At 33.8% G+C, this 13,108-nt stretch overlaps 2 protein-coding genes across 2 annotated transcripts in view; both read right to left on the bottom strand.

The window, feature by feature from the left end:
* Positions 1-8,433: 8,433 nt before the first annotated feature.
* LOC108748834 lies at positions 8,434-9,138 on the bottom strand. The gene has a single exon (XM_018487208.1). It carries the CDS (start codon positions 9,136-9,138, stop codon positions 8,434-8,436), a length of 705 nt encoding a protein of 234 aa, XP_018342710.1.
* Positions 9,139-10,181: 1,043 nt separating this feature from the next.
* LOC108748835 (glucose dehydrogenase [FAD, quinone]-like) overlaps positions 10,182-13,108 on the bottom strand; it is a 71,090-nt gene continuing 68,163 nt past the window's right edge. Inside the window, exon 11 of the mRNA XM_018487209.1 lies at positions 10,182-10,380. Coding sequence (XP_018342711.1) covers positions 10,182-10,380 — 199 coding nt within the window. The remainder of the gene's footprint in view (positions 10,381-13,108) is intronic.

Raw genomic sequence — 13,108 nt, forward strand, 5'->3', positions numbered from 1 at the left:
AGAACGTTGGTTGGACACTTACGGACCAATTCCTTGATCACATCGATCTCCCGATTTGTCACCACTAGATTTTTTTTTGTGGGGTCATTTGCAATCAATAGTCTACGCAGTACTAATTCAAAATATAAAACATTTAAAGCAGCGAATCCGTACAGCATGCGAAGAAATTCGCCGTGACAGCATTATAGGAGCAACTAATGGAAATTTATTACATAGAGCAGAATTGTGCCTACAAGAAAATGGACTACAATTCGAACACTTATTGTAATTACATTATTTCTTTCATTAAATTTGTGATAATTTTTTATTATGCTATTATTTTTATTTATAATTTGTTGTTTTGTATGTAGTTTCATTTAAAAAACAAGAATCCATGTCTGTGAAAAAGTAGCAGATACAAAATCTTTTTCTACTGTAGAATAGTCTATATAAAAAATTTAATACAAATAAAATAATTTTTCACGAAAACGTTTCCATTTATTAATCCCACAATTAAGATCATCTTAAGGTCATAGTGTAGCAGATCATTGAACTCGTCTTGACATCAGTTACAATATTATGAAGTAAAAAATATATTGTGCCATTTGGAAAAATTAGGGTGACCATGATTTTTTTCATAAAAAAAAAGAGAAAATTTTTCAAATTTTTAATATATTTGCATTTGTAGCCCATTGAAAACTAATTAACTTTTATCCAAAATAATTTTTGTCAGATCATCGGAAATGCCGGAAAAATCGTGATCACAGTTAAGTGGGACACTCTGTATTCTATGAACATAAAATAACTCTATGATGGAGTCAATTCAATGATATAGTAGATATACATCAAATACTAATTTAATACAAGTGGAAATCCACTGAATATCCACCGTGTACTCGTATACATATACCATATATATGCAATATATGTTTTTGTGCTATCTGGGATTACTAGAAACACATCATGACTCCTTTTAATTTTTTATTTACAAGTATCGTTATTTTTATTATTATCTTTAAATATTATATATATCATATAGTTATTATAATCTTATCTTTTAGATATAATCTTTTAAATATGAATACAAAATATATTATTACTTATAACAAAAACTTAGCAAAAGTTCGAGAAATCTACTGGAAAAGACATTAAAAATGTAAAAAAAGGCTTCAAGTATATTTTCCAAAAAAAAAAACCAAAGATAATGCTATACAAAAAAAAAGTGAAATCAAAATAATATTTTAAGTATCTTTATTTAAATTATTCCATAAAACAGTTCTACGAACGGTGACTACTATTTTGAAGACATCCTTATGTGTAGACGTCCTTTGGACATTCTTTAAGACAAGTATTGTATAATTTCTCACAATTATAATACACTAACTATACAAAATACGGATGATATTTGAAATGTATTAAGTACATAACAACACATTAAAATGAGAGAATGAAATGGAATTGGTAGCGTAATGAGAGTCGCAGAAATTGAAAAGGGATTTTTACATTAATAATAAAAAATTGTAGAGATAAAAAAATGAGCAAGATCTCCAGCAGCGGCATACTTAACGCGCCCATCTTGTTTATAATCTGCAACCGCACTCATGAGCGTGATGCAACTTCGTCGCGCATTTGCAGCTGATAATTTTTACTCTTTAATATTTTCACAACTAGAATTCGTCTGAGTCTCAAAAGAAAATCTTTCCTTACACTGCCACTTCTGTGCACAACGTTAGATCTTAAAACCAATAGTTGGGCACCAGGCACAAGTGAGCGTGCTACTCTTTCCTAAAATTAATCGGAATATTTTCCAAACGATATTCTATCGAACTGCGAACGTCGATGACTCTCGTAATCGACAGCTCAGCTCCGATAATGGCAGAGGAGGCGGTTCGTGGTTGAGTAGAAGAGTTTGGAAAAATGAATAGGAAGTGACTGCAATAAATAACACAGTAATTAAAGAAAAATAACAAATATTATTCTATTAATCTCTGACTCTCATTCGTATACGTGCGATGGGATCACGATATAGCATGTGATAAAAATGCATTGGATTAGCTTCACACGATTTCCTCGTACGCTCTCAATAATGCGTAGCGATTACACTAGTTCTCGACAGCACAAGCTCATGTAAGAGCAATTTTTGCAATATCATACAAACGATAGTTCGATACTTTGATAACCGAGATAAGAAAGTTGTTATTGTGCTACCGTAAACACAGCGTGACCTCGTGCTCATCCGCGAGGATCTCGAATCGTCTCACAGAATTTCGGAAAGTAACAAAGAACGCAAGAACACTACAATATAGAATTCCGTTACAAATTTAAAACAAATTATTACACAATACTTAACAACATGGAAATGACCAAGCTGTGGCTTTGGACGCAGAAAGTTATTATTCCGAAAATATTGTTTAGTCGAGGGAGGCGGTGCGCTTATACACCATTAACGCGAGAAATCTGACGTAATTGCAACATCATATGCGTTTTACATGTGAAAACCGACAATGAAAATTATACGCGCCTCTCTAAGATGGAAATTGACGACCTTACAATTCAACGGCGCACGTCTCACCACGATAGCCTCTTGGGTTCCTCGACACGACAGATTTTCCACTTGGCGTTCTGAATCTCTCGCGCAGCACGCTCACTTTACTTGCCACAGCACAAGCGCCGGACGCTGATCCTCTCTGGAGCACGCAGGCGATCGCGATTTTCACAGGGGGACCTTATCATCGCCCAATTGGCGCGCGGCCCTGCGAGCTCCAGTCACAATAGTGTGAGCCATGTCATCCACTTATCCTGTGTCCTGGCGCGTAGAATTCAACTTCAGTGGCAGCAGAATTCTCTTCGGCCACTAAGGAGACTGTCCCAGATCTTTGTTATGCGGGAGACTCACATCTCAGTGGTGGCATACTAATAGTAGGGCGCCTCCGCTTCCGATCTTGATCCTCTCAAAAGAGGTCTCCAAAAGCTCCGTGGCGAGGTCTCTTACTGATATTTGGGCGTAGAGTGGCTGTCTCCTGTTATTGCCCTCGTTATTCCTCTGTGACGTTTGCCTATAATATTGTGTGATAGAGCGACAGGTTTCGAAACAAAGCGAAATGTATTAAAATATGGAACGATATCATCTGTGCGTCACGCTCCTTGTAGGATAGTGGGCGCATCCGCCAATCCGTCCTCAACATCTCCTCCATTTCGGTCCTGATAATCTTTTCTTTTTACTCGTAGTCCAGTGAGACGACGCAAAATTCATAAGATCATAAAGAGTCGCCAATTATCTTGTAAAAATTTGTAATACAATAGCGCATGGAAAAGAAAAAGAAAAACCGATATACATACAATAGAAAATCTGCGGGACGCACGAGCACACGAATCAGACGCGAAATAGTTGGAATAATATTATATTAAAAAAGGGTGCGCAAATACATCCGCCTCCTAAAAATAGAAGGACATAGAACGCCATAGTGCTTTCCGATCAAATCATACGACTCTTGTGACGGAAAACATCACGTCATAACTCATAATTTAAAATAAGAATTGCTGAAAAACAGGTGTTCGCACCCTGACTTGTCATTAGTATATAGCTATCAATGACAATTAGAATTAATTACGATTTATTAAAATTTTAAACATTTTAATAAAATTAATATTATAATAATTTATTCTAATTCATTCTACTTATGAAAAGATATTAGCACATAGACAATGTAATTTCAAAATATGTATTACTAGAAATACATATAAATATCAATTTCACGCTTATATATAACTCGCTTTTAAATCTATTTGGTAATAAAGTCCCTAATCCGCAAATAAGTCGTGCATTCTTTCTAAAAAATTGTATTAAGTAAAAAATATATAGTAATACTCAAATTTTTACTTTCATGAGAATCAAATGTAATCCAATCAAAGACAGTAATACAACATTATGTCGAATAATAACTGCTAATATTACTGTTATACGAGTATAAGCTTCAGATACTATTACTACAGTAAAAAAATTTAACAGTTAAAAATTCAGTATTAAGAAATATTAAAAATTTTTCTTTATTTCATAGAAAAATATTTCTATGCGTATCTATTGCATATGAAATATATCAATATCAAAATAATAACTTAAATATACTCGTACACTTATCCGCAAAAAAAGCGGTACTGAAAAATTAGGAAAAATTTACCAAATTTTAAATAATCATAACTTGATACATAATGAAGATAAAAATATGTTTAAAAATGAAAAATTAAGCATGAAGTCCACTTTAAGAATATTTGATTGAGATATTGGGTCATTATTATCAAAATATCAGATGACAAAGTGAAAAGCTGAAAAGTTGATAATCGAAGATTCGTGATTGTCATGATGCATGCCATAAATCAGGTGACAGCTTAGTGAGACAAAATGCACATAAAAGTATAGAATTTTATCTTTAAAATGCTTTTTTACAGAGTTTGATGTGATCTTTTTTTACTGAGTTATTCTAAATTTAAGGTATTGCTATCATTAGCTCAAGTTATGATTATAATTTATCCCAATATGAATTTCATAGTTTAACGAATTGTAATTGAACCTTATTTTGGGTGTGTATGTGTACGCTCGCGCGGGCGTGTGTGTGCGCAGGCGGGTGGGCGGACGTGTATGTGTGCATGTGCGTACGTGTGACCAAATCTGTCTTCGTCTGCATGGAACTCGGCCCTTGATCATCTATGTCTACGGTCGTTACGTCTGTTAACCTCCAAAGACGAAGGTCCTCTCTTCCCCTTTCGCTTCTTGATAACTCGGCGGCTTCTGTCGTTAGTCCCCCGCTCACCAGTCGTACTCGCATTAAAGAGGTGTCGCAACAAAAGAATCAGTCGATATTATATTCAACACAACAACTTTATATTATAAAATGATGAACATGTATTTGTCTCGCATTGTCTGTCGATTCATTTACTCGGCTCGCGGTTCTCTCAACGACGAGAGTTTGACTATAGCACACTCGCTTTTACGGTATCTCTAATATCCGATCTCACATTGTCTCGAGTTATCGTGTTACAGAAACAATTTCCCACGTCTCACGGCGCATAGCATATTATTATTTCGCCCGTGGATAAAAAGTTCTCGATCTCGGCCAATCTGGCCCGCTACCGGGAAGTAATCCCTCTACGTCTACTCTCTACTACGGTCGGACAGAGACTTCCCGCTTGCTCACTTGCTGTACGCCGCTAGTTGCGTACTGCCTTGTCTCGACTTCCACTCGGAGTCCGTGTTATGAGCGCTCACACTACCTTTGGCACTTAATGCGCTCAGCTTGCCGCATGTGCTCGCAACCGACGTTCGTCCTTATTGCTACTTATTGCACTCTTTTTCCTGTTTCAGGCTCCGCCGCAGATTCTTGTAGCGACTGTCATCTCCTCCTTCCTCAGATGGACTTAGGTAAGTTTGTCCCTTGACTAGGTTTTCTCTTTACAGGTGTCCCCTAGTACGAGTATCCTGCTTCTGTTTAACCTATGAACTAGTTACTAAGTCTCATGGTACCCGTTCGGTATCCCCGGTGTATTTACATATCTACATACATTAATGTGCCAGATCTCTCCGTCAATCCTCAAGGCGACTCCCCTTACCGCTCCTCGCATCGGAGATTTTCCGCTCCCGTCATTCCTTCCGTGGAAAACGCGTTTTCGGGCCCGTTAAGGGTGATAACCGAAATCGGCCTCCGTTATTTCTTAGGGTATTCCTTGCCTTGAAGAATAAACGGCGGCACTTTTGGAATATTACGCCCCTTTATATGCGAAACAATGTTTCGAATGGCGTGGGATTTTTCGGAATTCCGTTACATTTCTTTATTCTCCATGCCATGAAGATTAACGGTTTCGGATCCCCGATTGGATCTTACGTTCGCCCATAATCTCCTTTTTCCGGATTACCTTACTTTCGGTAAGTATTCCTATATCCTTATTCCTATCAATACGGCGGGCTCCCTAGCCCGTTCTACGTGACTGGAACGCGTTTTTGCGCCAACGCAAATAATTTTACCTTAAAATCAACGCTAATTGCCAAATAATTAATAATGCTTATAATCTTCACTATTATACACGATGACGCTATTAATAGCTATCCAACTAAAAAGTAATAAAAATATATCAAGAAAAACAAAACGAACCTATATTCTCAAAATGAAAAAAAATTAATACTCAGTTAACAATAAATACTTGAGATGGGTATCGTCGCTCATTTTGATTGATCAATTCTTTACTCATCACCTTTGCTTCTATACTATCAGGATGTGATGGATATATCATATGACTATAATGCTAACCTCTAAATAACGACTAATCTATTTATTACTGCTAAAAGAAGATAAGAAAATTGTACAGTTTACCGCGTCTTTCGCCTATTTTTTATGTTTATGGAATGTTCCCTTCGGACTTACCCCTTACGCATTAATCCGTCACATCTGCTGATTTTTCCCGATCGGAAGATGTTAAATTTTATGACCCTGTCTTAAACCTACCCGCGTGATATCAGTGTGAGATGATTAAACATTTCGTCTTCTTTCGAGTCTCGTGTTCGCACTGTTACCCTTATTGTCGTGGGGGTTTTGCGGCCCGGCTTAGCACCTTGAAATTGACGCAGTGTGGCAAAGTTCATTTGACGATTTTCTTTTCCACGATCCTCGAAAAGAGATTTAACGCTTGATTTCCAATGATGCTATAAAAGTTTTCTTTATCGCAGATCGTTCGATTTTAAATAAATATAGTTTTTCGGCTGGAAACTTTCCTAGTGTTATCGGTTATTTGTTTGTCCCTTAATTTATTGAACGCGAAACGAAGAAATTGTGAAGTCCGGACATAACATTATCTTCAAGCAAATTTTCGGTATGCCAATCGGGATCTCCACTATCTCCAATAATATTATAAAGGGTGTCCCAAAATTAACGCAAGATTTGAATTTGCCGCCATTTATGCAGTAAAGTGTTGGCAACCCAAAAAAAAAACAATTTAACAGCTGACAGTTTAGGGTTAGTGAAAATGAGTTCGTTGAATGGATTATTGAATCGTCAACAAATGGATGCTGATTTTTCGAGCAAAATCATCCTAAGCGATGAAGCACAATTTCACCTTGATGGCTTTGTTAATCGCCAAAATTGCCCCCTAGATCGTGTGATTTAACACCATTAGATTTCTTTTTATAAGGTTATTTGAAATCACAGGTCTATGTCAACAAGCCCACAACCACCCGTGCATTAAAGGAGGAGATTCAACGCTGCATCAACGAAATTCAGCCACATTTATGCAAAATGGTCATGGAAAATTTCGACAAACGAGTGCGTATGTGCATGCAAAGCCGTGGAGGCCATTTGCCCGACGTGTTATTACACAAATAACCCTATCCTATGTACTTTATGATTCAATAAAAAAATAACAATCAAAAGACTAAAAACTGTGTTTTCTATTTAATTCAAATCTTGCGTTAATTTTGGGACACCCTTTATTAAATAATGATCTCGAAAATGACATTTTCTTATCCATCACCACGTTCATACTGTTTTATTATCAATATGTAGATGATATTATTCTAGCCGCGCCACAAGATCAGATCAATACAATAACTCGATAAATTCAACAATTATCACAATAGAATTAAATTTACAGTTGATTATGGTGATGATGATAGCGTCAATTTTCTTGTAAAATTGTTAATTAAGGATGGAAAAATTATATTTGATTTACATAAAAAACCTATAAACTCAGAAAGATATCTAAATTTTCTTTCCAACCATCCAAAAGAACATAAAAAAGGGCTATTATAATTGGACAATTCAATTGTATATCTGTCATACCCACAAGAAAATAATATTTCTATTGTAATATGATAAACATTTTAACAAATAATAATCACACCTTAGATTTCGATTTTAGCATAATAAACAATAAAATAAAATCGCTTTCCAACAAATATAATTCGGAAAATAACATATATGACAACAGTAAAAATAATTGTAATAATTACAGATCAAAATCTGATTGCTCTTACGTGGATCAAACTAAATGGAAGTTAAAGATTCAAATCAAAGAACACAAAACTGATATTAAAAACTAATTCTTTATCTATAGTATCTTGTCATCAATTAAATAATAACACGCTTTAGATCGAGACAATATTTTAATCTTAGACTCAAAATCGTCCTATTACAAAAAAATGATTTCTGAAATGATCCACATAAAGAAACAAAAATCAGGACTAAATGAGCAGAGCGATACTGATTACCAGAAATATATTTGTCTTTAATAAGCAAATGATCCTCCTCTCAAAGCAGCCATCCCACTCTAAATTTTCCTTTTCATCCTCTCCTTCAAATATAAATAAAGGGTGTTTTTTTAAGCCCGATAGAACTTACAACTGTAAAAACTAGCACAAAAATGCAATTATAATCAAAAATTTTTTTTTATTCGAAAGATCAATGTATGGCATTAACAATTGAAAATGATTTCGGGCATATGGCCACCGCGGCTGTTCTTGACGAAGCGCATTCTGAACGTCCAATTTTGAGTGACTTTTTCGAGCAGTGCCGGCCGTATGTCACGAATAACACGAACAATGTTGTCCTCCAAGGCGTCAATTGTTGCTGGTTTATCAGCATAAACCAGTGACTTGACGTAGCCCCAGAGGAAATAATCGAGAGGGGTCAAATCACACGACCATGGAGGCCAATTGACAGTTCCATTTCTCGAAATCAACTTATCGCCAAATTTTGATTTCAATAAGTCGATGGTTGCGGTCGACGTGTGGCACGTAGCGCCATCCTGTTGAAACCACATCTCGTCCGGATCAATGTCATCCATATTTTCAAATAAAAAATCATTGATCATGGTGCGGTAACGATCTCCATTGACCGTAACGCGAGCTCCGGCCTCATTTTTGAAGAAATAAGGTCCGATGATGCCACCAGCGTGTAAACCGCACCAAACGGTGCATTTTTCTGGATGTAATGGAGTCTGTAGGATCTCTTGTGGATTGTTCTCATTCCATATGCGGCAATTTTGCTTATTAACAAACCCGTTAAGCCAAAAATGAGCCTCATCGCTGAACACAATTTGTCGATAAAACAACGGATCAGTTGCCAACTGCTCTAGAGCCCTATCGGCGAAAGCCGATTCAAGCGTGAATCTATTCATAATGATTTGCCAGTGTATACTGAAAGAAATAAAAAAAATTTTTTTATTAAAATTTAATTTTTTGTTTTAATTTTTACAATTTCAAGTTCTATCGGGCTTAAAAAAACACCCTTTACAAAGGGACAGAACACAGACAATTACCAAAACTCTGTTAATAAGTAACTAATAAGACTACCATCCTTAAAAATAAAATTAAATTAAATTATTAAATTGTGAAAAATTGTCATTAGAGAGTTGTAATTCTTTTCGCATACTAGTACAGGTATATTAATCAATTTGTTAATATAATAAAAATAATCATATAAAAAATTTATACAAGTTAATTTTGTAAATTCAAATTAGAACTAAGAAATTTTGTACTACATGAGGATTTGCAATGAAATGAACAGACCAATATTGTAATATCAATACAAAAATCATCTATTTTACAAAAACACATATTAGTTGCATACACATAAATAATGTATATTACTTGATCATCGAATACTATTATGACTGAGTTAGTTTTAAGCTCTTTATATTTATTTTTAATTGAAATTTTTTTTAACAGAAAATAAATGTTTTGATTATTGTATATTAGAACATACTGAAGAAGGCCGAATATCGGCCGAAATGTTTATGAATTTGTAATGATAATTTTAAAATATATATCACTACTAATAATCTGCGTTTTAGCTGAATACTCCGGGAAGTGCTGTAAATGTGCTATAAAACTGCATTTATCTGGCGCTGATTGTATGCGCTAATAGTGCGCTTTTCATAGTAAATTTTGAAAGCGCTTTTAAAGCGCTAAAAATTGCTAGAGTACATCTGCAGAAGCACTTTTTAACTTTATAAACGCTGCCGTGCTACGTGGGATTAAGTTAGAAAAGAGAATTTTGTTTTTTCATGTTATATAACAAATGTATTATTAGATCAATGACAATCAATTTTTATATACATTGCACCATCAATACTAATAAACTATTTAATTGATTATAGGTTTTATTTGCATGATTATATAAATATATATATTTACATATGATATATCTTACGTACTAATCTTATGTACAAATATTAAATACATAGCAAATGTTGTACGATTTGGGCTGTTTTCGTATATTCCTTTTTTCTTTTCTTTTTCTTTTAAAAATACGGGCAGCTCTTTGTGCCAATGCAATCACAGGTGCATTGGTATTTCCGCTTGGTAATGATGGAAGAACTGATGCATCCACGACGTATAAATTTCTCATGTTGTAAACTCTATAATAGATACGAAACATAAGAGTATATACTAAAACTAAAGCTAAATACAATCTTCCCTCCAAAAGTGAGACCATTGGCAGCATTTTAGAGAAAACTGATTAATGAACGCTCAGTGATTTTTTTATATAATTGGTTCTTACACTTAGAACAAAAAGGCAAAAATCAAACATATTAAAGAATCACTGAGAGCTCACTGATCAGTTTTTTTCTGTTGAACGTATCTATTATAAAGGCATCGCCATATTGGAAATTAGACACGACTCCGTTCAGCAGAGAAAACTAATTAGTTAGCACTTAGTGATTCTTTAATATGATTGGTTCTTACACTTAGATCCAGTGAAGAGCTAAACGTAAAAAAGGCAAAAAAGGCAAAAACCAATCATTTTAAAGAATCATTAAGCACTAACTGATTAGTTTTTCTGCTGATGCAGTCATTAGTACTTTTAAACTTAAGAAGCAAAACTGCTCACATATTATATATCTCTGTATCATTGGTAAGTTATTGTATTATAACTTAGAAGTTTTAATAATTCCTATAGTTTTAAATAGCTATAAAGCCAAATATATAATATACATACAGAGCACATATATACATATTAACAATATCAATTAGTAAGGAAATCCTCATCTGTTTTAGCGACTAAAGGCAATAATTTTTATATAACAATTACTTTTTCGCTTTTACAGGTTCAAAAATCTTTTTCTAGAATTAAAATATACATATTAATATGTATCTGAGGTAAAGTTTATGCTGAAAACGAAAAAAAATTGTTAATTGAGATCTTCTTTATGGCATCAGAGCTGTCAATACATCGTAAGATTTGCATGATATAAAAGCTATGTAATCTGCATCTACTTAAAAAATTGTAGTTCACAGACTAGTTATTTAGAATTAGACCTAAATATCTAATTAAAACGTTATTGTTCTACTAAAATTTATGTATATGTCAGATATTGGTGTAAAACTATGTTGATGTATCGCATTTTAATTTCAATAAAACAGTGATCTCGCCGGAGTTCGGACTTCACTGTAGGATCTTCTTAAAGGAATGCTGGAATAATCAAATTGTCATTGCAGACCGATAAAAATCTCCGAATTTACTGAAAATCCTTTTATATGATTAAAGTAAACGCAAAATTGTGGGAGGTGCTGCAGTCGACTTTATAATAAAATAAGAAAAAGTTAAAAAGTTACTTATTTTTCAATTCGTAGAGCTATCACCTGACATAGATGTTTCCTTAATATAAAAGTTTTATAGCTCATGTGGACAAAACAATAGTGAATCACTCTTTGATTATATTACTTTGAATGAATAATACTAAGTTTATGAGCGGTATTCCGTTCTTATTTCAAGACTACCTTAAGAAATATCTTACTAATACGGCTCTCTGATGGATTCATGACTTCTTAAGTCTGTACTTAAGACGGTCTTGAATATAAGATTTGACTATGAATACCGGCCTATGATTCCAAGTTTAAGAGAGCTTAAACAAAAAGATTTATATTAATCTGTAAATTACGTGTATATGTATACTGAGCAAAGACTCAGAATGATAAACAAAGCAGTAATTGTGTCTAGGTGCTCGATCTTGTAAGAAATGGTGTTGCTATATGTTAGATAAGATCACATATGCGTTTGAATAAGACAGAACGATAATGTAAAAAATAAATTAAACATGCCTATTATCGACTTTTCTGTTTAGAATTAAAAAGGTCTATGCTATCGATCAAGTTCCGTCACTCCAGCATCGCCTTAAGAGAATTTTAAAATGACATCGACATTACAGAGTAAAAGGTACACAGAATTAGCTGTACAGATAGTAAAATTTTTGACACAATTAAAATACGCACAAAAAATGTACGAGACTGTTAATTTAATGAGAAAAACGAAAAAAAGAAAAAAGTTACATTTACAGAGACATTTTACAATTGTTCGGCACCGATTTTATTCTCCATGAAATATGTTGTTAAACACAAAAATCTAAGAGACATTTTTTCATATGAGCGCTAACTCCTTTTTAAAGGGTAAAAAACTCTTTTGAAAAAAAAAAACAATATTTCTTTTCCGAGCCGAATAATCTCTTCTTCGGAAGTATAAAAGATGGAATAAAATTTTTTAAACAAAAGTTATACGGTTTCAAGAGTATAGATTATACATGGTTGAATTTAGAGAAATAATAATCTTTAATTTGATAAAAAAAATTTGAAAAATTTGCGAAAACTAAGAGTGAGGATATGTTGTTAAAAAAAAATTTTTAACAATAATAAAACAGATTAAGGCTATTAGAGATTATGCCTCTTATTTTCATTTTTGCACTAAAACTTCATTTGTACGTAAAAATGGAAATAAAAAATATAATCTTCAGTGGTCTTGCTCTTGACAAATATTATCCAGGACATGATTCTGAACAACATTCAAAAAGTTTTAACTGTCGCACATCTTGCGTAATACTAATACCGGCGGTGCTGTGACTTTCAAACATCATATCTCGAAAAACTTTATAAAAAAGAACTTAATTGCAGTGCTTTGAAAAGCTCTTGACACCAGCTATTAGATTCTAAAATCAACAGTAGGGTGTTCCATTTAAAAAATTCGATGTGACCTTGACCTGATCTTGGCCCACCACCCAAGGTCAAACTGCTAACATCACCAAATATACGTTGTATATTGCAACATTTGTCTGAAACATTTTTCTCAAAAGTGCATGTTTTACGAAATATTTA

This window comes from Trachymyrmex septentrionalis, unplaced genomic scaffold (assembly GCF_001594115.1).
Source record: "Trachymyrmex septentrionalis isolate Tsep2-gDNA-1 unplaced genomic scaffold, Tsep1.0 scaffold246, whole genome shotgun sequence".
Taxonomy (NCBI): Eukaryota; Metazoa; Arthropoda; class Insecta; order Hymenoptera; family Formicidae; genus Trachymyrmex; species Trachymyrmex septentrionalis.